Raw genomic sequence first — 27,500 nt, 5'->3', positions numbered from 1 at the left:
AAGCAGGTAGTGGTTAATTGTATATCAAAATCACTCAGCTGGCCATAAATAATGACTGCCCCTTCAAGTGTGATGTTAAATTACAGCACTCTCTCTGTCTCTCACGCAGATCGTCTCCTCTTTTGAGAAATTGTTCTTGAATAAATAAACGCATGCAGGAAAAATCAAAATACTGTGAAAAGCCTCAAATGGACTCGGGCTGTCTTAATCCTTCATCTTGTCATCCCTTTGAGAAAGAATTGTAAGAAAGAAGAATATTTGAGACAGATGTGTTTCTTAATCATTATATTTAGCAAAACATGCACAAAATAAAAGAAAGAAATATATATATTACATATATTATTATATATATACCTTCCTCTATTAGGAGGAAGAAAACATACATGAAACTCCCATGTGCGGAAAACAAAACATTGAAAGCACCACACACACACACACACACACACACACACACACACACACACACACACACACACACACACACACACACACACACACAAATCCAAAAACAAAACAGAGGTGTTGAAAGATTAATGTGTTTGTCGGTGTCAGTGTCTGTGTGTGTGGCAGGGGAGCTGTTAGCATTGTGTTGGGACTCCACCTGAGTCTCCGCTGCTCAGACTGTGTGTGATGAAGAGTTGTAGGGCTAAGGGCAGACAGTGCACACTCGCTCACCCTGGCAGTGAAACAAACGCTCTCTCCTGAATGGCAGCAACACGCCTGCTTTGCTTTTAGTGTCATCCAGGCAAAACCTGTAGGGGGGATTATTTGTATCATGCAGAGTCAAAGTGTCCATCCCTTTCTTGAGTCTTTAGAGAGGAAGACAGTCCCTGCTAATGCCCTGTGTATTCACTGAGGAACTAGGTCACTCAACAATGGAGCCAGTGGCAGTCGGCACTCTCCGACTGCATAATACATTAAGTGTAATGTGCAACAACTATTCAAAGACCCCCCGAAAGCTGTTATTTTATTCTGTAAATGCACATGGACATGACATTTAATATTGTCACCGAGCAGCGGATGACAGGGCTCCATTGTGTGTCGAGTACAACATGATGCCAAGTTTAATCTGAGCATGAAGTGATGCGACAAAAGGGAAAACACGGTGTGTTCTGCAAAGCATGAACTCTGAATAAATGATGGGTGCTGAGCTCTGAGCGCCGCGGACGCGCAGGGAGGATGCAGGGAGAAGATTACAGAGGGAAAAATCTGAGCGCTTGCAAAGAGAGGGCCGTGGCCCCATTGTGTGCTCGGGATCACAAAAGTATTCCTCTGTAAATCTATTTACAGAACCCCAAGGTCTGCACCGTGTCTCTCTACCTTCTGTCATCCATTATAGGCGGCTGCTTGAATAGAGAGATGAGAAAAGGGAAAAAGCTACATCTAGCTCGATTCAAAGGACCAGCTCTTCAAAAGAACCTCCATTCATCAAAGACACGTTTTCTTGAAAATAAAAAAAATAAAAAATAAAATGTCCTAATGGGGTCATATTTGGCCACTTCGTTACAATGGGAGAGGTACTGTGTACAGCACTTCATTGCTTTGTTTGTTTGTGTAGCTAAAGGTTTCTGTTCTTCCACAGGAGAGGGCACATTTCGAGAGCCTTCATCACCTCAGCAAGCTAGGTGAAGATGGAAAGATTGGTCACAGAGTTATCGACCTCACCAGGCCAGAAGATCTCGACGGTACGAACATAGCTTCCTCTCTCTTTTGTATTGTACATTTCATTTATTTATTTTTTAACAATGTTCTCCTTCTCTAATATGGCCTATTTTTACACAAAGTATTCATTCAGTGCTACAGTGTACAATACACAGTTAAATCATCAGTAAGGGTCCATTTGGTTACATTTTCTACATTCTCAGAGTTAAGTTTACATGGTACGTTAATTTCTAAAACTAAAGCAAAAAAGAAAACCCATGCTGTATTCTCAGTGCTTAGCTATGGACAATGGAGTGGATGTGAGGGGCTGAGGGCTAGCAGAGCCTGCTGCCCCGCATGGCTCAGCTGCATATGGTCGGGAGGTGAACACACGCGTGCGCGCACGTGTGTGTGTGTGCGTGCGCGTCCATGCGTGTGAGTGTTAAAGGGTGGCTGAAAGCTGTTGGCTCCCAGGTTTTCACAGGTAGGTGAGCGGAGGACAAGGCTGCCTGAGGACAAAGCTGGCTTTTCTCCAAGCTTGGCTGCTGTTGCCGCCGAGCTTGTTTGAGGTCCTGGGCACAGGGGTGCAAATTCAGGTAGCACCCGTGTGACAAAGCGTCATCTCCCTTTGTGGCCTTGGCTCCTGCACTCCACAAGAAGTACCTTGGTGCACCAATGTTTGTCTGACATAAATATTTGTGGCCGTTTCCATGGCACTTCAGAGCTGGAGCAAAGGGGAGAATGGACCTGACTCACCTTTTGATGGGTGAAAGTCTCTCAAAGCAAAGGATAGATATTTCTCAGGACAATGCAAGCCTTCACCGCTTTGAGATTGTAACGCATTAGAACCAATTCCCACCATTTTTGTTTTTTGAAGCCTGAAATATTTCTGCGTAAACAGCTCACATAGATTTTATACAAAATTTTGGTTCACCTCCCATAGAAAAAAAACTGTTTGTTTACTAACTCCAAAGCAGATGCTTAAATTATTTATCATGTCTGCTTTCACATCACACCCAAACTGGAGGATGAGAATTAGAGGTGCACTTAGTGGTTGCAAAGAGATGGTTCCCATGTGATCCGCTGCGACGGAGCCTGTCCCTGCCCTATGAGCCCCCCCAGGGCAGATGTGCCGGTTCCCCAGCCTCCCCAGTGGGAACCTTCCTTCTGTGGCTACTGGGGAGTCAGGACAGAAGCAAGGCGCACACCATCTCAGTTGTTTCTTTTTATGTCCCACGCGGGGCCGAGGGAAAGGCTAGTGCCAGACGCCTCATGTCAGTGTTCCCAGTAGGCCATGGATTAGGAGCAGGCAGAGGTTAGCTGAGAGGAGAGGCATGGGCCACCAAGGTCCTCTTCCCAGGGGTGGGGGGGGGGGGGCATGGCTGGGAGCCAGGGCACTGCACATAACTCAAAAGCACAGTCTCCATTTCATCTCCTGCACCACAAATATATCTGTCTGTTTCAACTTCACCAACAGGAAAACACGGTTGGGTGAAAGATGTGAGACAGAGTTTTATGATGATGTGCCCACATAAAGAAGTCTGTTTTTATAGACCAAGTGTGTTTACATGTCTGAGGACATGTTGACTTTTGAGATCCTTGTTTTGAGGCCGTTCTCATCCTTGAACCATTTGGAGATTGTTGACTAAACAACAGTATGGCTTGCCTTTACCTTTATGGCTTGCAATACCATTATGTAGAAATTATGCAGACTGTCCCGCATAGTCATTATTAATATAGTCTTGTTGCTCCGCTATTCATTATTTTTTCCAAAGTGACAACATAACAACAGTGAACCTATATTAACTTATGTTTCCTGGACATCAGATAAAATTACATGCTGGTCAGCTGTTAGCTTTGTGTGCTACGTATACGGTATAACATACTTACTATATGTACTGTCATAACGTATAGTAGTTAATATGGTGTAACTACTATGATGAATAACATAAGGTCCAACCAACAGCAGACCGGATGTACTGAAGGAAATGGGCTTGTTTCCTAGCACAGGTGTTCTCAAAGTGGGGTCTGGAGACCACCAGGTGTCCTTGAGGGGGTTCCAGGGCATCCCCAGCAAAATTAATGATTAGTTAATAGCATCAAAATCGGTTTAACCACTTTAACCCATGCATCATGCTATTTGAAAATAACGTTGTGAGCTAGTAGATCAAACAATTTTGAAATAATTTGAATATTTATATTTAATTTGAAACATTAAAATGTTAAATGTCACAAATCTTGTGTGAGTCTACCTTAATGTGGGGGTCCACATGAAAAGGTTTTAGAAGCACTGTCCTAAATAGCAACATTTGGATGAAATACCTTGGTGCTTCCTGAAGAGGAAAATTACTGGGTGTACCTCCCAAACCCCTAGATGGGGTGTGAAAGCCCCTTGGTGTTTAGCAGCCTCTCTACTGAACAGAGTAGTAGCATTGAGCAGGCCCCAGTGTACAGCAGCCTCTCTACTGAACAGAGTAGTAGCATTGAGCAGGCCCCAGTGTTTAGCAGCCTCTCTACTGAACAGAGTAGTAGCATTGAGCAGGCCCCAGTGTTTAGCAGACCTCTCTACTGAACAGAGTAGTAGCATTGAGCAGGCCCCAGTGTTCAGCAGCCTCTCTACTGAACAGAGTAGTAGCATTGAGCAGGCTCCAGTGTTTAGCAGCCTCTCTACTGAACAGAGTATAGTAGCATTGAGCAGGCCCCAGTGTACAGCAGCCTCTCTACTGAACAGAGTAGTAGCATTGAGCAGGCCCCAGTGTACAGCAGCCTCTCTACTGAACAGAGTAGTAGCATTGAGCAGGCCCCAGTGTACAGCAGCCTCTCTACTGAACAGAGTAGTAGCATTGAGCAGGCCCCAGTGTACAGCAGCCTCTCTACTGAACAGTAGTAGCATTGAGCAGTAGTAGCATTGAGCAGCATTGAGCAGGCTCCAGTGTTTAGCAGCCTCTCTACTGAACAGAGTAGTAGCATTGAGCAGGCCCCAGTGTACAGCAGCCTCTCTACTGAACAGAGTAGTAGCATTGAGCAGGCTCCAGTGTTTAGCAGCCTCTCTACTGAACAGAGTAGTAGCATTGAGCAGGCCCCAGTGTACAGCAGCCTCTCTACTGAACAGAGTAGTAGCATTGAGCAGGCCCCAGTGTACAGCAGCCTCTCTACTGAACAGAGTAGTAGCATTGAGCAGGCCCCAGTGTACAGCAGCCTCTCTACTGAACAGAGTAGTAGCATTGAGCAGGCCCCAGTGTACAGCAGCCTCTCTACTGAACAGAGTAGTAGCATTGAGCAGGCTCCAGTGTTTAGCAGCCTCTCTACTGAACAGAGTAGTAGCATTGAGCAGGCCCCAGTGTACAGCAGCCTCTCTACTGAACAGAGTAGTAGCATTGAGCAGGCCCCAGTGTACAGCAGCCTCTCTACTGAACAGAGTAGTAGCATTGAGCAGGCCCCAGTGTACAGCAGCCTCTCTACTGAACAGAGTAGTAGCATTGAGCAGGCCCCAGTGTTTAGCAGCCTCTCTACTGAACAGAGTAGTAGCATTGAGCAGGCCCCAGTGTTTAGCAGCCTCTCTACTGAACAGAGTAGTAGCATTGAGCAGGCCCCAGTGTTTACTGAACAGAGTAGTAGCATTGAGCAGGCCCCAGTGTTTAGCAGCCTCTCTACTGAACAGAGTAGTAGCATTGAGCAGGCCCCAGTGTACAGCGGACCTCTGTCATCACTGCCGTTTCGCAGAAAGCTTTAGGTTGCTTAAGCTAATATTTGCAAAGCATGCAGCAACCAAATTAACAGCTGCCAAAGTACTAACGAGGGCTATTGGAAAATAGCGGCGGAGGAATGGAAATTAGATAGAGTTTCCTTCCTTCATTTTGCGAAGCCACGAGCCACACACACGAGCCCACCACAAATTCATTAGGTCTTTTTAAGCGCAGATGAAAAACATTAACAAATACCACAAAGGCCTCAGCCCCTTTGTTCATTCACATATGGCAGTGTGGAGCGGGTCTGGTGCTGGGGTCGTATGTTTGTCTAAACCGCCCCCATCATGGAGGGTCTTGGGAGAACAAAGGGGGCGTTGAGAGAGATGCATAGGCAGGAGTTAAAATCTGAACGCACACTGTATAACACCATGAACCAAACAGTTTTGGCCAGAAGTAGCTCTAATAAAATCTGCATGGAATGGAGTGGAAAAGAACAGTAGTCGTGTATTGTCGTCGTGCGGAGCGGCGATGTTGTGCTTATTTACAAGGGTAGCTCAGAGCTGTTATGGAGTTGATTATGAGTTGATTGTTTGGAAGAGGTTTGTGTTGTTGTTTTTCTTCCTTGCTCAGGCCATGGGAATTAAGGCCTGGCTTTTATTTCCTGGCATTTTATTTTTTATTTGTTCCCAGTAGAAGAGAGTCTCCCTGTACGTAAAGCAGAGATGACATGCTTTAAGGCAAGATGAATATCAACACGTAGAAACAATAGCCAAGTAGATCAACATGATCAATAATACGCATATTTCTGCTTTGAAGTTTTCAAATTACATCTCATTTTGTCCCGACTGGGTAAATGCTCAGCAGCTGTGTATGCGTGCATGCGTTTCTCTCTGTGTGTGTGTGTGTGTGTGTGTGCGTGCGTGCGTGCGTGCGTGCGTGCGTGCGTGCGCATGTGCGTGTGTGTGTACCTCTCTTGTGTGCAATGCTGTGGCGTGAAGTGGAATGTCTCATGCCCCCTTTAAGGCTCTTGGCATGCGAGAGGGGATGGTGCAGACAAAAGTTAGAAAGCAGCTAGCATGTTGAAACATGTCAGTCGTCTGTTCCCATGCTTCCACACATTCACGCACGCACGAACGCACACACGCACGTACACACACAGACACACACACAGACACACACATACAGAATCCATTGCATCCAACTTGCGTGAAAGGGGGAGAAAAAAAGCTAGGGATTGACACGTTAAAGTAGGGCTTAAATCACTTGTAATTTGTAATGGTTTAATTAGCAGCCTGTGAGCCAGGGCTTGAGGAATGGTGTTGGTGAGCACCGCTCCGCTGCGGTGTTTCTGTCCATACACATTAATCGGGGCTGATCCCGCTCCGAGGGAGAGGCCCTATTGTCAGCAGTAAATACCTTCAGTCAGAGGTGTTAGATCTGATCCCGACGGGGAAGGCTTGGCAGGTTTGCGTGATTGTTGCCTGCTCACCAAGGCTCGTCCTCCGGAGCGGATTCCTGGGTGACAGTATGTGTCTTGTGTCTGCTGAACAAAGACCAGTGAGTTAACAGGAGAGAAGCGAGAGGGCAGAGGTGGGATGGGGGTATATACTGTGTGTGTATATACACACACACAGTAGAGAGAGCAGTGGTGGACTAAGTACATTTACTTAAGTACTTAAATTGGCCTACAATTTTGAGGGATTTGTCCTTTACTTGAGTATTTCTAATTTCCAATACTTTTACTTCTACTCCACTACATTTATTTGAAAACTTTTGTTACTGGTTACTTTTAAGATTTTGATTATTATTACAAAACATACATAAACCACTTCAGCCGTATATACATTTCAGCCATTTGAAAATAGCCGGACATTCTGCATAATTAGTACTTTTTCATTTTGGTACTTTAAGTAAATGTTGATGGCAATACTTTTGTACTTATACTCAATTACATTTTGAATTCCGTACTTTTACTTGTAATGGAGTATTTCAGTATTGGTACTTTTACTTAGGTAAATAAAACAATTGAGTAGTTTTTCCACCACTGATAGGGAGAACGTACTGTATCATCTGGTTCCACCCGGTACGGTCGAGTCTGAGCCTGCAGCACACAGGTGCGATAGTTAGGCTGCCGGGCCTCTGCACTCTCCTTCCACAAAGAAAAACCCTCAGTGTTAATTAACACTGAGAGTGTACGAATGGAACCAAATGAACCCGGAAGGGTACACTCAATACAATTCATTGTTCATTTAATATTCTTATAGGTCCATTTTTACACTTTCACAGAGTTAAATGAACACTGGATTTTTACGGTGTATTTACTTTCCCTTTATGATTGTCTCTCTCTCTCTCTCTCTCTCGGTCTCTCTCGCTGTAATTCACGCCGCTCATCTGCGGTGGTTTCAGGAGAGACAAATTAAAAGGGGATTCTCATATGGCTCTGTCACACTGAGCTGCAGGCCTCATGAATCACAATAAATTCTATTAAGCAGTGTTCCCTCTGCCACCCCACCGCCCCACCACCCTCCTCCTCAACAACCCAGGGGGCCTGCTCCTGTCACTGCTAAACATCTGTATTTATTTACACAATCACACACCTAACTAACTGATTCCTAAATGGCCTGCTCCCCTGACACACACACACACACACACACACACACACACACACACACACACACACACACACACACACACACACACACACACGGAGCGAAAAATAGCTAATTTCCATTTGTAAATGTCAGAGTGGTGTCATGCTTTTTATGAAAAAACAAGAAGTCAAAACAACAATATTTCAGCAAATAGAACAGTACAGGTTATTGTTAGTGAGTCTGTCTACCTCTGATGCATGGTCTACTAAAAGTGCATGTGGCTTCCCTGTGGATCTCTGATGTCATATTGCTGACGTCATATTTATGACGTTAGTCTTACCCAAATAGGCGGGAAAATATTCCATCCTATATTAAAATTGGCTAAGTGCTTAAGATGAAAGAACAAGGTTCATTTAATAATGCACCCTCACGCTAAGCCTAACCTCCCACGGGGCAGCACACCTAAATCTAACCTTAACCCTCTCCCAACCCTTAACGCACCCCTCACCAACCTTAATCCGGTCGTCTTAACGTACCCCTCACCAACCTTATGTCTAACCAATGACTAGTCTAAACTAAGTATGCACCCCATTTGGGCACCAGTTTTTAATTATATTTTTGAGCCTATGTCCAGCTTTTAGTGTGTGTACACAGACTTTGTCCTACACAAACATTAAATTCCAATTGACAATGAACGGACATTTTACGTCATAGTGTAAATTATTGATGACAACATTGATGACGAAGGTGAGGACGCAAATTGTGATTGGCCTGAATGAGATGATGTATGATGATGTACGATGATAAGAGCGCCCCTCACTTCACACGGGTGTGATTTTTGAGGGGCGCCAGCCCCTCCTATACACAGGTTTAATGTTTGTCTTTAGTTCAATGTCATAATGTGCCTCACTACGTCATATTGTCTCTTTATTGTTAATGGCGTTTAATGTTTGTGTTGGCACCGTTGGTTTTATATCACCATTAGATCACCTAATCCAGGGGTTCTCAACGTTTTTGGCCGGGGACCCCCGGAAATGCTTTGGCAATGTCTCGGGACCCCCGCCCCGCCCCCTCCCAAATCCAAATATTTACTTTTATTAAGGTTATTGACTGCAATAACTTTAATAAAAGAGACAATACACCATAAATAAATACTGAAACCAGATATAATCATTAGGGAAGGTGTATGCATGTACTATGTGTACTATATGTAAACTCTTAATTTCCATTTTCCAGCCATTCAGTTGCAAAAACTGAATGGCTGAATAATAAATCCCCAAATTATTATTATTATTTTTTTAAATAATAATTTGGGGATCCCCCAAAATAATTTGGCAACCCCCCGAGGGGTCGCGACCCACGGGTTGAGAACCCCTGACCTAATCAACATGAGTTAGACTTTAATATATTAGCGCCCTCACTTCTCATGCGTGTGATTTCTTACCTGATTTTAGCCTCGTCGCTAGCCACCGCTAGCATCCATGGTAGAAACACCTGAAATACCAAATCCTCCGTTCACGTGTGTGTGCACACGGCCTTTAGAGGCCCGACCCTCTAGTAAAATAAATAAAGATACAGAGATCTCCATATATGGGCATATCGGTCACATTGGCTGTGCAATGTAGGGCCGTTTAGCGGCCCGACCCTCTAGTAACACAATATGTGAAAAACATCCATGGATTTTGTCCCACGGCAAGTCGACGACTTCTACAGACAGACAGACAGACAGACAGACAGACAGACAGACAGACAGACAGACAGACAGACAGACAGACAGACAGACAGACAGACAGACAGACAGACAGACAGACAGACAGACAGACAGACAGACAGACAGACAGACAGACAGACAGACAGACAGACAGACAGACAGACAGACAGACAGACAGACAGACAGACAGACAGACAGACAGACAGACAGACAGACAGACAGACAGACAGACAGACAGACAGACAGACAGACAGACAGACAGACAGACAGACAGACAGACAGACAGACAGACAGACAGACAGACAGACAGACAGACAGACAGACAGACAGACAGACAGACAGACAGACAGACAGACAGACAGACAGACAGACAGACAGACAGACAGACAGACAGACAGACAGACAGACAGACAGACAGACAGACAGACAGACAGACAGACAGACAGACAGACAGACAGACAGACAGACAGACAGACAGACAGACAGACAGACAGACAGACAGACAGACAGACAGACAGACAGACAGACAGACAGACAGACAGACAGACAGACAGACAGACAGACAGACAGACAGACAGACAGACAGACAGACAGACAGACAGACAGACAGACAGACAGACAGACAGACAGACAGACAGACAGACAGACAGACAGACAGACAGACAGACAGACAGACAGACAGACAGACAGACAGACAGACAGACAGACAGACAGACAGACAGACAGACAGACAGACAGACAGACAGACAGACAGACAGACAGACAGACAGACAGACAGACAGACAGACAGCTAACTCCCTAGGAGCCGCCGTTACCAGATATTAAAATGACCCAAATCAGACTCTCATCTGAGGTTTCCTTCCTGAATAGCAGCCCTGTGCAATCAATAGAACCACACATACTGTACGTCTACAGTTCATAATCTTCAGAATAATACTTGTTGAGAATAATAAACTATAATTAAAATGACAACCATCATGAAGGACTTTAAAATAAAACTTGATGAAATGCAAGCTAGTGGAAAAGGATCATAAGAAAATCCATAAGTATACAGTACATGTTTAATAAGAAAAGAGGATTCAAGAATGATAAAATGAGCATTGATTAAACAGCCTTCCTATGCAAGTGTGTTAGATGGGCATTTAACGGATGACGTGGGCTTGGCTGCCGTGACTTCCTCCGACAGGCAGAGTTGATGTAATACTGCCGCCGTTGCCTTTCCGCCGGCCTGCTGGAGCATATAACAACAAGGAGAAGATACTTCTCCACCTGCCATCATGTAAAGCAAGATCCATGTCTCTCTTGGCTTCCTCTCTAATGAACTAAGTCAAGTGGGTGGTTTCCTGGCTAACTGTGACTGTAGCAGTATCTGATAGCAGCCAGTTGTTTTGTGTCCCCCCTCCCTCCCCGCTCCATCATAAGAAGCTCACCTCTGCCTGTATGCATGCATGCCAGTATATAAATTGCTGAATCAGTGTCAGTGATAGAGTAATGGCACGGGAGGCATCGTAAATTAGAGCGAGCGATCCTGGGGTGCAGACACTGGCTGTCGTGTCTGAGTGAGCGCTGCGCTCCTGGGCTAATGAATACCTTCATCTGGCCCCGGCAGTCAGCAGATTGCCCCGCGTTGATGGATATTGTCAGCCCTCTGCCACACCACATTTCATTGCACAATAAACATGGTTGTCAAAACCAAACAAAGTGAAATCAATTTATCCTGTACAGTGAGTGCATGCTAAATGAAATTAACGTACTGTAGGGATCGGCGGCCGTGAAGGCAGTGTATTATTTTTGAATTCGCGGTAGGTTACTGTAAGGCCGGGAGCCAGTGGCCTTGCTTTGCCTCTCACAGACAACATTTTGACTTTGAGAATGCATTTATGAAAGGAAAACATAAAAAAATGTAATGTTAATGTTTGTAATCTGTGCGTGTGTGTGTGTGTGTGTGTGTGTGTGTGCGTGCGTGCGTGCGTGCGTGCGTGCGTGCGTGCGTGCGTGCGTGTGATTTTGTATGTGTGTTTGCATCTGCGTGTACAGTATGCATGCATGTGTTTGCATACTGCATAATGTCATCTTCCCAGGACATAGGGGTTTGTAGATTAGGCTTTCTCCCCAGGTATCTGAAGGAGGATGATCATATGATGATGGGGGGGGGGGCTGGAAATGAGTGCCGGCTGAGCATCAGATGCCTGGCATGACACTGTCTAAACCTCCATTGAGCTAAATGACAAGATCTGAAGCCCCTGGTCCCTGCCTGATGTAGCAGAACCATGTGAAGAGGCACATTTCTGATAAAGACTTGACTTTCTGGACCATAAATGTGTCGCTATAACTGTTGAACATGAGCTGGTGCAAATGGGTTTGGAGGGCCCTATACTGGTCAGAAGGGGCTTTTCTTATGGACAACTGGACACCAGCCAGATTGAGCTCCAGCCAAACCCTAGACAAATGGCCTGATCAGAGCAATGTCCACCAGACCTATTACTTGTTTGTTAATCTGGACATGGCTGTCCTGTCAATGTTCAACGGTTAATCAAATGAACTAGTTCGTCCATTATTTTAAATAATATCGATTTAAAAAAAACAACGATATATATTTAAATAAAATCTAAAATAAATTGCCTTGTCATTATAGGCGACAAACTTTTTCATGATTAGCAACAATATCAGATTTAAAAGATGACAACGCTTTTGTAGATCTTTGCTTTTTTTGTGTGACACCGCTGGCAAAGTATACATCAGGGCTTAAGTGGTTAATCAGACAACTTCGGATAAATAAAAACCCACACTTTTCTAGTATTTGATTAATACAAAAATAATCGATAGAATAATTACCGAAAATAATTTCTAGTTGCAGGCCTACTGTCTAGTAAAGTACATGCTTGTGTGTTTACATGCATGCGTGTGTGCCACCATGGGTCCTATTACTGTGACGTACCTTTCAAGTCTTATTCTTAGATAGTCTTATTCTTAGTGCAGTGGCACGTTCGCTGCATAGAGTAGAGTAGAGTGTTTTCTGTGATTAGTGAATTATTCTCACTACATCACAGTTCTCCATTACTCATTAAGAGTGTGATTCTGTTTATCAGCTGAAATGATAATAGAAATCAAACCCCAGGTAACGTGTGCCAAGACTGCTTGTGGAAAGGCCTAATGAGAAGGCTTCACATGTGGATGATGAAATATGCATGAGTCATCCCAAGCTTTCTTTCCCAGATTTTAGATCATTAAAGATGTATCGTAGCATATGGAAAGCTTTTTTTTCCCTTCTATTTTTCAAGCCTTGTTTATCAACATGTTTTTGTTTGTTTAAATATTCATATTGCTTTTATTTAATTCTTTCACATCTTACATATAAAAGGGAGCAAATATGCATGCAAAGAGAAATCATTATCAGCCTGATGTACAGTTTAATACAGAGAGAAGCTCTCTTATGCTGATTGTGAATGGCCTGATTGAGAAACAGCACTTTGCACAGTCTGCACTCTCATGTCAACTATTTGCCTTGTGTGTGCGTGCTGTGTGCGTGCTGTGTGTGTGTGTGTGTGTGTGTGTGTGTGTGTGTGTGTGTGTGTGTGTGTGTGTGTGTGTGTGTGTGTGTGTGTGTGTGTGTGTGTGTGTGTGTGTGTGTGTGTGTGTGTGTGTGTGTGTGTGTGTGGACATGGCGTGTGTGCCTGATCTGATTTGTGCATACAGTATGTGTTCAAATGTTCTGTGGTTGGATGTTTTAATACTGCAGGATTTTGGCAGAGATCGCTCTCCCTTCCGTAATTTTCAGTTTCTTTTAAAGAGGCCTATGTTTTTTATTTATGTTGGCACTTTTGCATGTTTTATAGAAACTTTATAAATGTAAGCTTGAAATGCATGAGGCATGAGTAGAGGTGTGAACACTCGCAGAGACAGAGAACAATATTTGACCGGAGTTTAAGTTCAAGGTTCTCGTTTCCCTTAAATGTTTTTTGGAGAGGTTGGGTCTACCTTGCACTTTTCGTGCAGGTAAAACGTGGCCTTTGTTCCAGTGAAGAGAAAACGTACACCCTCTAGCAGGGTCTATGGTCCATCACTGAACTCCAGCTAGGTCAAGGCCCAGTCAGGTGATAGCAGTGATGACAGTGTGGACAGGGTAGAGAACTTACTGAGATGCGTGACGTTTGATTAATGGCTTGCTTTGCTTGTTCTATTTCTTGTTCCCGCGCTGGCATTTCCAGGGAGCAAATACGTCAATGGCTCTGCAGATAAATCACAACCATTATTATTGTTGTCCAACAGGAGGCGCCAGCACTACTGAGGCGCGGGTCTACAGAGAGGCCCGAGGAAGGAACAACAATGAGCCTCACATCAAAAGGCCAATGAACGCGTTCATGGTGTGGGCCAAAGATGAGAGGCGCAAGATACTTCAGGCCTTCCCTGACATGCACAACTCCAACATCAGCAAAATCTTGGGTAAGACTTTTATGCTCTTCATTCAAACATATTGTTTGCCCACCTTGTCCAATGTGTTAATCAACAACTAGCACATACTTTTGCTGATGTTGGAGTTGTGCATGTCAGGGAAGGCCTGGCGTAACATAATGCAGCTGAGCGTTTAAATCCTCCGTGGTGCAACCGGCATGGCTCCATTAAACACAATAGGCTCTGTGCATATCTGTAGTCCCAGTTTTCAGAAGTTGGCACAACTGTTTCCTGTTCCAGTTAATTTTCCCATAGCTTTGTTTGATTGGCTTAGCAGCAGTTTTGAACCCGGAAACATAGGTGAAGGTGTTATGTGTGTTTCCGGACAAATAATCTGGAACAGGGAAGGTATGCCACCTTCTGAACATTGGGATTACAGTTATGCACACAGAGTGTTTGGGGGTGGGAAGTCAGGTAGGTAGGGTGCCACTGCTTTAGCGACTCCTACACGTTGGTTGGGGTTCAGCACGGTGTGGAACCGATAGAAATAGTGTGTTCCTATGCATGCGTTATGTCCTTCTGGTGAAACCTCTCACTGTCAGGGGAAAAGAATCGCCTGGCAACGTCACATGTATCGGAGGAGACACAAGCTTGTCTACACCCTCCCTAACAAACGAACCAGTAGGGGTCTGCGGTCAGTGGCGATAATGGACTTCAGAACGTTGGGGGAACTGGGAATTTGGCATAATGACAACTGTAAATGGGAGAAAAAGGAAAAAAGATTAGCAAACATTCTTTTTATGTTTTTATTAGACAGGGCTGTGGCCCGTGTAGTACAAGACCCTATACAAACAGCAGCCAAAAAGCTTCAAATTGACCAAAAATATGTACATAAAGACAAACTTCCTGCTTAGATGTCAGAGTCTTTGTTGTACCCGTAAAGGAAATTACGTGCTCTGTACCTACAGCATACTTTCCCAAGAGCCCCATAACTGTATAATTTGGATATTCAACATATTCCATCTCTGCTGCCAATTTCTTCTCTGCTGGACACAGGAGCTGAACTGTCTGGCTGCTGACAATAGTAATACATGCATCGTTTTTAAAACTCTGTGCTAAAACCAAGACGAAACAGAACTTCATTCACGGTGAACTGTGGAGAAGGAATGGAATGCTCTGGTTGTGAACAGTAACAGAAATCTTCCTCTGACTTATTCCCTTAAGACCCCAAAATGTCCGCTAATGGCTGATAGCTTTTCCTTACAAAGTTTAATGTTGCCTGTTTAGATGTGTTTTTATTTTTTCTTCTCAGTTAGTGGAAGCCTTTTTAGTACCTGTGCATATGCGAAAAAATGTGCACGGCTGTGGGTGGGGGAGTGTGGGGTGTGGGTGGGGGAGTGTGGGGTTAGCAGGGTGAGACCATCGGCGTGTTATCTGATTGGCCACTGTGGATCAATCCACATCAGATGGATTTACAGCACGTCACTGGTGTAAGTGTTTGTCATGAAAAATGACAGCGAGTAAATGGGTCTTGTCCCCTCAGCATTGAGAGTCCATAGATCACTACTATTAAAAGTGGCGTCACCCACGCAGTAGGAAACACCAGGGAGCTCGCTGTATTTATTACAGCCTGTTGTTGTTTGTGCTAGTATTTGAATCAGCACGTGCTGGACCCCCTTAGGTAATGTGAATACAATACACACAGCTACCAGGGACTTTGACATGAATTATACTGCATGCATTTTGGAATAAGGAATAAACTTCATTCTTTCTTTCAGCGTTATTTCCGAAAGATGTGTTTCAATGTCTGTGTTAAAATTGTTCAACTGCATGTACAGTTGGGTGCCACCGATATTGTCCCTTATCATTTGACCCATTTAGGCCTGACCTCAAAATTAAAAAAAATCCTTCTAAATCCTCCAGTTTTCTGAAATAAATATTTTCACGATTTTTCAAAAATAGCAGACCTACAAGCTCGTAGCGCGCCACTCGGTGGCGCGCTATGAGCTTGTAGATCTGCTATTTTTCAATAGCTAAATTATAACATAATGTTTAAAACACCAAAAGGGGTTCCCGCCCAAAATGGGTTAACTGTCCTTTTGCGCAGATCACGCAAACCTCAGCAAAAAGAAAAGGACAATATCGATGGCCTCCAACTGTACTGTAACTGTGTCATGTAGGGTCTCGCTGGAAGTCCATGTCCAACCAGGAGAAGCAGCCTTTCTATGAAGAGCAGGCCCGACTCAGTAAAATCCATCTAGAGAAGTACCCCAACTACAAGTACAAGCCCCGGCCCAAACGGACCTGCATCATTGACGGGAAGAAACTCCGCATCGGCGAGTACAAACAGATGATGCGCTCACGACGGCAAGAGATGCGACAGTTCTTCACTGTGGGGTAGATGCACACACAACTTTATGTAGTCATAGAAAGTTTGTAATGAATAATTTTCACAAAACATATACTGTAGGCTAGTTGAGAACTTCATGCATGCATTGGTTTATGGTTATGAAATGCCAGGAAAGAGCACATATTGTATTTCCACATGCCCGTTTAAACCACTTGTATTTTAATAGCTGTGCCTACATTCAAGACAATGGTAGCCTACAAGTGGAGCATGAAATGCAGACATTATTAGAGGATATAAACCATAAGTATAGATTTACAGAAGGCGGGAGGGTGGCTGTCTGGACCTTAACTCCATAATTTACTGTGTGTGGTCAGCAAGGGGAAACTTTTTTCCAGGTGTTGCCACGTCTGTCGTAAGCTATACAGTATGCAGTGCTGGAGTATCAATCATCCAGTGCAACTCTAGAAAGGAGCGGCACTAACCACATATTGGCTTTATGTCGCTAATAAACCGTGTACCATATCTGAAAAACTCAAAACGGGAGCTGTCAGGAGGACCTCTCTTTTCCCAAATCATTTCCACAGAACTGCTAGCTCAGAGCACATTGCTGTGGGGAACACTTAATCCAACATTCCCAGTTTAAGTACTTGAAAAGAAGTCGTCTCTTGGGTTCCCCCCAGTAGAATGCACTCCCTCAGCATTCTTTATATTTGTTCGTAACACGTGATTATAGTAGCTTATTTCACATCTCACATCAGGAAAAGTCGAGACTAACCTGATTAAAATCTGTCTCTTCATCTCTTTCCCTCCTCCTTCTCTCCCTCCCCCTTCTCTCTCTCCTCTCCCTCTCTCTCTACCATTCTTTCTCTCACTCTGTTTGGTCTTAACTACATTAAGGCAGCAGCCACAACTCCCCATCAGTACCAGCGCTGGCGTGGTCTACCCCGGGGCCATAACCATGGCGACCACCACGACACCGTCCCCTCAGATGACGTCAGAGTGCTCGAGTGCTTCTGCCAGCCCCGAGCCTACCATTCCTATCATCCAGAGCACCTACAACATGAAGCTAGAGCCCAGCCCCATAGCCAACAACAGTGAGCAGCAGCATGTGAACGGCGTGGAAGAGATGGACCTGTATGAGGACTTTGAGGATGAGCCCAAATCAGACTATAGCAGTGAGAATGAAACACAGGAGCCAGTGAGTACCAACTGATGCCTCTATGATCAACCAGGAGGCATGTGCAGATTTCAGAACATCACAACATCCAGGAGGAAGTTCAGAGGGCTGGTCGGATCTGAAGGAGGGAAAGAAAACAACAACAAAAGAGAAGGAAAAAAAAAAAACACCACAAAAGTGAAAGAATTAATCTTACTGATGATATATCATTTAAGAGCCAGCATGCGTATTGGGGCTCCATCGGAATCAACAGCTATTTGGTCTTAAGTGTTTCTTAGTGTGTGAAGCAGTTTGGGTTGTGGTAATTTTAGTTGTTTTTTCTTTTTCTTTTTTTTTTATCTCATTGTTTGTTTTTGTGTTGTGATCATGGACATTTACGCGATTAGGTTTTTGCCTATAACAAAAAACAGAACTTGAAATTGAATATTTGATAATGAATCTATAATTTTTACAGTCATTTACTTTTGTTTTCACTTCAGTTAGATGCTTTTGATATGTTACATTACTGTTCATGATGGGAATTATATTCTCACTCAGGTATGCTGTGCCAGCCAACAGCTTGTGAATGTTTTTAATCAGAATATTAATAGAACAAAATATTAAAAAAATATATTGAAATAAGTGGTGTGATTCCATCGTTTTAGAGATGGAAAATTACACACTGATATTATTATTATTATTATTATTATTATCATACAAACTGCACCGTTTTGTGCAGAAGACAGTGCCAAACATTTCAAGTTTCCTCCTAAAAATCTTACACTTTAAAGTCTTCTGAAAGAGGCTGTATGAGTCCTAGACAATCTCTTGATCTCTTATTGCGGCTTCATTATCCAGTCTTTCTTTCTTTCATTTACCCTAACAGAATAGACAAACACACAAACCTCAGGAACTTGGGAGACAGCATGCTCTGTAGGAAGTCATGCAGTGTCTTTGGGTGGTAGCTTGTCATGCTTGCTGTCCTCCAGGGAGCCCAATGCAGTGACCATCAGTGATTTCAACCATGCCTCTCCTCCTGTCCACATATGGAGGATTTGTACTTTGTTGTGTGCCGGTTATAACCAAATATAAATCAGGCCACAGAGCAGCACTGGATTGTTCCCCACATATTATCAGCCCTCCAACCTAGTCTTACTAATCACGTTCTTAATCAGAGCAATTATAATCAAGCCTGAACTAAAGGGCCAAAGGTATATTCAATCTGTGAGATTGGAATAGCAGCAGAAGGCAGCTTTGGGGGCATCACAATCTCAAATTGATGTTGTACTATGTGCTACAACTGTGTTCTCTTAGCTCCCATTTGGATGGAGAATGTAAAGTCCTTGGTCTTAAAACTTTTTTTTCTCCAAACTTTTTAGAAATTGAAAAAGAATTACATTGACACTACAAAGTCTTAAAGCACAACATGGCCATCAAGTTAATACAATGCAATGTGTTGATTACTGCAGTAGTCTTAAGAGGATGAGGCAACAATGTTTGTAAGAACATAACAAAAGGCTATAATCATAACATAATATAGTTCACGAGACCAAGTCCAAAACATCAATCTCTGAATCAGTGCACTTATGCAAACACATTATTCATTGTCTTCACACTTATATTTAAGCCTTTTTTATTTGTTTTATTTGGTGTGATGACATTTACATTTTTTTATTCTTTTAGAATGCACTTATCCCTCATATTTCAAAGACGACATTTAATTATTCCTCACAAACAAGGGGCATACCATTTTCCAAACCTTACATCAACTGAAAAAACATGACCTGTGATGACCTTGACCGTCTGGATAGACAGCTAAATAGACCAAAATACAGTCCAAATGTAGTAAAACAATCACTAATCAATAATTTGATAAAATATGATCTAGCCTTATTTTGGGCGTGTCATTATAGGCAGAAACAAAAAAGTAAAGCAAAATAGTAATAGCCGATCTACAAGCCCACAACATGTCATGATGCAACATGTTCACTATTTTTGACACCATATGTGTGACGAAGTATAAAATAAGTAACACCTAATTGATTGGTTGTCTATACATAATTCATTTAAAAAAATGGCACTCCTCGATTATTTGATTAATCTAAAAAGCAATTGATAGATTAATCGCAAAGAAAGAAAGAACAATCCATAGTTAAGGGCCTAAAAGCTAGTGTGGCAGTCAAGCCCTTGCGGTCAAGACTCTGATCCACTTTACAGGGCAGAAGGTCCCAGTGACTGTTCTCCCTCCCTGTGATGCCCTGCCCAGTGCCCTGACCCCTCTGCCCACGGCACACTCACACTCAGGGGGCACCATCTGGCTCGGAGAGGCGGGGTGCACTAGGGAGGAATGGGAAACAATAAAGTTGGGTAGCGTGTGTGTGTGTGTGTGTGTGTGTGTGCGTGCGTGCGTGCGTGCGTGCGTGCGTGCGTGCGTGCGTGCGTGCGTGCGTGCGTGCGTGTGCCCCCCTCATTGTGCTTTCCATCAAAGTGCTAGTGATAAGGCCCCGACAGGACCCCCACCCTGGCCCAATCGCTAGGCACTGGCGAGCAGATGGAACACGTACATCAAGCTGTGGGGGATTATTAAAATGGGTGGGTATCATCTCAAACGCACAATTATTAATGCATGAGTCCAGCTATTCTCCTGCCTTGCCCTTGAACCTGTCCGTTTCACAAACAGCGCAGAGTTCTTTTTTTAATTATAATAATTTTTTTTTTACAACTTAAGCACTTTGTCCTACGACGATTAGCAAAGAAATAGCCGATCTACAGGCTGTAGGCCTGCTATTTCCTTTTTGCTATTTTTCAAAAAGATTTGAAATTCTTTGACATTCAAATTGTTTTTGTTTTTATATAAATTAAATATATAATGATATGCCCAAAATAGGGATGCCAGGGTTAAAGTCGTTAAAGTATCTAAATGGCTGATCACTCAATCTTATATGCATAATTTATACTCTCGCATTTATACTGTTGAAAATAGCAGATCTACAAGTCTGATATTAATGGCTTGGTCATGGTCTTGTTTCTACATGAGGTCCTACTGCTGGTCACTGCATTTCTCTCCCATCCCTAATTGGTACAGATGGTCTCTTTAACTGTAATACTCCTACCTTCTCTACCCATTCAGAGCTGGCTGTTATCAAATTGTTTCTACATTATTCAAGCATTTATTTTTTAATCTTGCCAACCTCATCAACTCCTATTATATTTTCATCACTTTCTTTTCTTTTCTTTTCTTTCTTTCTTTTTTTTCTTCTTTTTTTGTTTATTTGTGTATTGTTCCTGTTTTGAGGTACAATGCGTGTTTTTAGGATTTTCTCCCCACAAACAAACTTAATGGATTTCCCTCCAGGTCAACCTATCTGGTATTTTTAAGCTGTTACTCCTGTTTGCTGGTGGATAGATTGATTTGTATGTGATTGTAAATATTTTCATGACCATGCCAAACCAATTCAACAGGCTGGTGGTTAAAAGGACTCTTGATGGAACTGAAACTTGACTGTGCTTATATAGCCACACAAAAAAAGAAAGGAAAAAAAAAAAAGAATGAAAAAGAAAAAGAAAAAAATGACTTATATCTCACAAGGAGACAATGTTTCATAAGTGTTATAAGCACTGGATATAAATTGTATTTTTTATCAATTCTGACTAATGTGAAGCTGTTGTATGATAAGAAAAGAATCCCTGGATGAGCAAATTTCCCCAGTTGGACTCGTGGGCTCGCTCTCACAGTTATGAGATTTGGGTCATTTTTCTGTCTACTTATTTTGTTTATTTATGCAAAGACACATGTGATGAATGAACACTTTGTTTAAGCTTCAGGGCTGCCTAGGGGAAGAGAACGCGGCACAAGTGAGCAGAACATTCAACTGCAGGCCTGCAGAGTAACTGGTTAGCTGAGAAACATTGGACTTCAGACGTACATTGTATCTTGTATTTGAAGATGTAAAGTGTGTTTCAACATTTTATTGTATTTATTAGCCAGTGTTGGCTCTAAAATTGTCAGCAAACATAACAAAATGACAATCAGAAAAAAATAATAATAATTAAGATTTATTGGGAATTAGAGTTCAAAAAGTATTTCTTTTTTCAAACAAATTCACCATCTCATTTAGATTTTATTGTAAATATAACATAGGAAATAGATTTATATTTTTGTTCATGAGTACTTAGTGAAGTATAAGTTATGTATTTGGCTGTTACATTATTTTTGTTTTTACATTGGTGTATGTGGATTCATGTTTTTGAAACCTGACAAGTCACTGTACCTCATGTAGATGCTGAATATTCTGCCTGTTGCAGTGGTGGACAAAGTACTCAACCACAGTACTTGAGTCAAAGTCTAGATACTTCTGATCAAATATTACTCAACTACAAAGTGAAAGTCAAATTTGTACTTGAGTGTAGTACTTGCTTTTAAATATTCAAAAGTACAAATGACAAAGTACATGTTTTAATATCAATGCATTGCTCCATTAAAATGTAGAACATTTTGAAAGAAATTAAAATAACTGTTCAAAAAATATCAATAATAGTGAACATAGCTTATCTACAAGCTCTCGACAAGTCACTGCGGCATGTGAGCATGTAGATCGGCTATTCTCACTATATTTGAAATATTGGGCTTAAGTGGTTAATTCATAATGTACATTCCCTTCCTTGGAATGTACTGGGAGTATCCAAAAATACAAATACTCAAGTAAAGTATACATACAAAAAGAAGTTAAGTACAGTACTCAAGTAATCATACTGTGTTACTGTCCACCACTGCTGAATGTTCTGCCTGTTGATAGAGAACAGTACAGAACTCCAGAAAGAAAACAAAGCACCTCACTTGCTTGTTTGGATAATCTTCCCCTGGACAATTCATAATTATAGCTGGACAGATTCGACTTATAAAAGAAGAGTCCTTTACAAATAAATAACGTGCAGATTTTTATCAACGAGCACTTGCTGTACAAAAATGTTTAGCTGTATTAGAATTTCTTTCCAATCATGATACAATCTTATTGGTCAAACATTATCCTCACTTGTGTTTTGTGTTTCTTAAAGCACTCATATGTGGCAAACTCCTTCTGAGGAGCTGATATTGCAAATACAAATCTGCATGCATTTGGCTTGCATTTACATTATAGGAAGGGAGGGGTTTTATGAATTCATATTTGGTTAAAAACACAAGTGAGGTTCTTGGAGTTTTTTTTAGAAAGGTGGGAGCGTGCAAATATTTATTAGTTTTAACGCAGCAGAATGCACAGCTACTTGGGTGCATTCTTTAGTCTATACTCACTTTGCCATTTTTCTGTGTTGCTGAATTTTAATGAACAAGTTCATGTAGATTCTCCAGCCATCAGCATACATAGCCCTCACAACCTTTTCTATAAATCCACCTATCAGACATGCAAATGCATTTGATTGAACTGAAGACAAAAGCTTGTATGCTGTTTCAACATTACTTACTGTATTTTGTTCCCTTTCTGTCTGGACTTTGTGATGTATATGGTGGGAATGTTCTCTGTATTAATTTAATCAGCACAATTCACTGACATGCTGGACTGACATGCTAGCTGCTGTTCAGAAGTGTAAAATTTGCTGTTCAGGGCAACATTTATAGTTGTCAAATGGTACTTTGCTTTTTAGATTTGTTTGTCTCTCAAGCAACACTGTGTGGCCCTTCTATCACTAGGGGCCGCTGTTTTGAAATTGCTGGCAGCCTGATACAGTTTTCTGCGTAGAAATACTTTTCTTGGCAGGTACCTAGGCCCATGGCAAGTATTGTTTGGGTGTTACTAGAGAAAATGAAATACATAGTGTCTGTTGCTGCTTTGAAAAAGTTTTATGTCTGAATATGTAAATAGTTTATCATAATATCTTGTACAGTCCAGTGTAAAGTTTTTAATTCAACGTAAAAAAAAAGGTTGCCATCACATTTGTGTTCACATTCTTCTTTATACAGTACAAAAGATCAATTATTTGCTAAGGATATTATTGTTAAAAGGAAAAAAAAAAGAAAAGAAAAAGGTACTAAAATATTTGTTTTTGTTTTTGTTTTGCTTGGCTTCAAAGTGTAAACCAGCAAGTCTTTTTTTGGTTTCCATGTGCAGTATTGACGTGAGGTAAACTTAAGGTGAAATAATTCTTCAGTGGTGTGTAAGGAGAGGTATCTCCTCTGTTGGTAGTATTAATTTAATACACTATATCAAATAGAATACACCAGATGAGTGACACATTTGGACAGAAAAGTCCTGAGTGTTCATCTACCCTCAGGACTTTCCTGCTGCTTGGTGTAAATAGGCACCTTACACAGTAAAAGCCTGTTAATTATCAATGTCTGACTCTGAGAGTACAAAATATATGGAGTGTACATTTTGTACACTTGGAGTTAAATCAAGGCAGGATTTTACAGTGTAGAAATGTGTACACGTTTAGGGTTTTCTCCCCACAGGATGCATTCAGGCATATTGTAACACCATTTTCTGTATGTACTCAGTCCATTGATGTAACAAGGCAGTGGTGGGCTGTAGAACTGCCTGTTTAAGCTCATTTACCTCAAGAATTTCCTCCTTTTCTGTAAAAGTAAGAAATTGTGTGACAAAAAAGCGTCTCACCATCACTCCATCTTTTGTACTGCTGTTGACACTTACAAATTAAAGAGACATTTTGTTTTATGGTCTGACTATTAATTGTGTGTTGATCATCTTGGTTCCAAATCACTATAGGCATCCATTTATAGTGAATGAATAGTGAAAGACATTATTCTAATGTTGTTTATTATAAATAAAATAAAAATCAATAACCAAGGGAAGAAATTACAGTATATAACCATAGCCCACAAATCTCTATGTCCCTTAATATATTATATTATATTAGTTTATTATTAGGGCAAATTAAAGTAAGTTTCTGTAAAAGCAAATGGTTTAAGTTCCAAAGGGCATGTATTTAATCGACAATACTGCAAAGGTTTTCAGCAAAGTAAAGGGGCTAATGCTGCATGTGGCTACTGTGTGTGGCAGGTAGGCCTACAGTATATATTCTGGTTGAAATACAACATAAACAACTCATCATTTTGAGGGTGACTGTTAATTGAAGTGCCTTGATAGGTCATGTTTGATCAGTGTAAATCTTTATCTGCCCTTTTAATTGATAGCGGTTGATGTGAATGCACCACACAGAGAGCATAAAATAACCTTCAGTCCAACTGTTGAAAGAGGCAGAATGATGAATAGATGATTACACTAGAGCCGGGGGAAAAAGCAATCTATAAAACAACATTAATTTATTGCCTGTACTCTAATTTAGATATTTTATTTGTCTAGTTTAAAACTTGAGCAATACAGACTCCCATAGCAAATGATTGTGTCCTATAGGGACACCAAAAATGAAAAGTTGTTTTTGTTGGTTGTATACGTGGACATAAAGACACACACACACACACACACACACACACACACACACACACACACACACACACACACACACACACACACACACACACACACACACACACACACACACACACACGCGCGCACACACACACACACACACACACACACACACAGACACAGACACAGATTCTGGGCATTGGGCAACTGCTAATCTGACCTTCAGGTCCTCTGGGATATACACAGTAAGTTTGAAGTGGATTGATCTCATTGTTCAGTGTGTAGAAAGCACATATTGATCCATTCATGGGTGTATCCAAGTGATGCAGGATATGTCTATGCCTCAAGTGTAAAGGCCACTGTTTTATCATGTTCACTCTGCATCTACAGTAATCATATCCTATGAGGTTATAGTATTTAGCTTTACCAATATATACACTGGGACTCCTATAAGGTACCAATACACTGGGACTCCTATAAGGTATATACACTGGGACTCCTATAAGGTACCAATACACTGTGACTCCTATAAGGTACAAATACACTGGGACTCCTATAAGGTATATACACTGGGACTCCTATAATATACCAATACACTGGGACTCCTATAAGGTATATACACTGGGACTCCTATAAGGTACCAATACACTGGGACTCCTATAAGGTACCAATACACTGGGACTCCTATAAGGTATATACACTGGGACTCCTATAAGGTACCAATACACTGGGACTCCTATAAGGTATATACACTGGGACTCCTATAAGGTACCAATACACTGGGACTCCTATAAGGTACCAATACACTGGGACTCCTATAAGGTACCAATACACTGGGACTCCTATAAGGTACCAATACACTGGGACTCCTATAAGGTACCAATACACTGGGACTCCTATAAGGTACCAATACACTGGGACTCCTATAAGATACCAATACACTGAGACTCCTATAAGGTACCAATACACTGGGACTCCTATAAGGTACCAATACACTGGGACTCCTATAAGGTACCAATACACTGGGACTCCTATAAGGTACCAATACACTGGGACTCCTATAAGGTACCAATACACTGGGACTCCTATAAGGTATATACACTGGGACTCCTATAAGATACCAATACACTGAGACTCCTATAAGGTACCAATACACTGGGACTCCTATAAGGTACCAATACACTGGGACTTCTATAAGGTACCAATACACTGGGACTCCTATAAGGTACCAATACACTGGGACTCCTATAAGGTACCAATACACTGGGACTCCTATAAGGTACCAATACACTGGGACTCCTATAAGGTACCAATACACTGGGACTCCTCTAAGGTACCAATACACTGGGACTCCTATAAGGTACCTACCAATACACTGGGACTCCTATAAGATACCAATACACTGGGACTCCTATAAGGTACCAATACACTGGGACTCCTATAAGGTACCTACCAATACACTGGGACTCCTATAAGGTACCTACCAATACACTGGGACTCCTATAAGGTACCAATACATTGGGACTCCTATAAGATACCAATACACTGGGACTCCTATAAGGTACCTACCAATACACTGGGACTCCTATAAGGTACCAATACATTGGGACTCCTATAAGATACCAATACACTGGGACTCCTATAGAGCGTCGCAGTCCCGCCTCCTACCCTGACCCAGGAAATGAAACCCAATGCATTATTCTCATAGACATTTCGTAAAGTATTTATTTAAAGACGGTTACGCCGCGGACAAAGCCAACTCGAGTCGTGACAACTCATGACAACACAAACAATATTTTGGACCAAACAAATAATTAGAAAGAAGAAAAAAACGGCAGGTTACAACACTTTCTTTGTTGTTTTTCTTCTTTGTAATTATTTGTTTGGTCCAAAATATTGTTTGTGTTGTCATGAGTTGTCACGACTCGAGTTGGCTTTGTCCGCGGCGTAACCGTCTTTAAATAAATACTTTACGAAATGTCTATGAGAATAATGCATTGGGTTTCATTTCCTGGGTCAGGGTAGGAGGCGGGACTGCGACGCTCTATAAGGTACCAATACACTGGGACTCCTATAAGGTACCAATACACTGGGACTCCTATAAGGTACCAATACACTGGGACTCCTATAAGGTACCAATACACTGGGACTCCTATAAGATACCAATACACTGGGACTCCTATAAGGTACCAATACACTGTGACTCCTATAAGATACCAATACACTGGGACTCCTATAAGGTACCAATACATTGGGACTCCTATAAAGTACCAATACACTGGGACTCCTATAAGGTACCAATAAACTGGGACGGTGTGGCACTAGCCCACTCCTATAAGGTATAGTTTAGTTAGTTAGTTGCTGCGAGAGTGAGGTCTAGCCAACACCAACTCGGGATTCCTGGATCGCTGCCCTCCACAATTTCCTATCCAACATCAGGTTCTTCAGTGTTGTCAGCCAAGCTGTCGCGCCGCAGCACGTCTACATAGGTGGTACGCTTCTTTCCCCTCCTGGCAATTTACTTGCCTCAAGTTCTGGGTGCCTGACGCAGTGCACTGCCAGCCTCATCCTTCTCTCTCTGACTTTGT

General features: G+C 42.1%; 1 protein-coding gene across 1 annotated transcript in view; it reads left to right on the top strand.

The window, feature by feature from the left end:
* Positions 1-24,198, top strand: part of sox6 (SRY-box transcription factor 6) — a 144,882-nt gene extending 120,684 nt beyond the window's left edge. The window contains exons 13-16 of the mRNA XM_079497731.1: positions 1,583-1,685; positions 13,902-14,075; positions 16,205-16,421; positions 17,272-24,198. Of these exons, the coding sequence (XP_079353857.1) occupies positions 1,583-1,685; positions 13,902-14,075; positions 16,205-16,421; positions 17,272-17,587 (810 nt within the window). The 3' untranslated portion in view covers positions 17,588-24,198. The remainder of the gene's footprint in view (positions 1-1,582; positions 1,686-13,901; positions 14,076-16,204; positions 16,422-17,271) is intronic.
* Positions 24,199-27,500: the final 3,302 nt, after the last annotated feature.

Source organism: Electrona antarctica (genome assembly GCF_951216825.1).
Source record: "Electrona antarctica genome assembly, chromosome: 3".
Lineage (NCBI taxonomy): Eukaryota > Metazoa > Chordata > Actinopteri > Myctophiformes > Myctophidae > Electrona > Electrona antarctica.
Note: the sequence above shows the minus strand (reverse complement) of the source record. Positions and strands in the feature narration are given on the sequence as shown.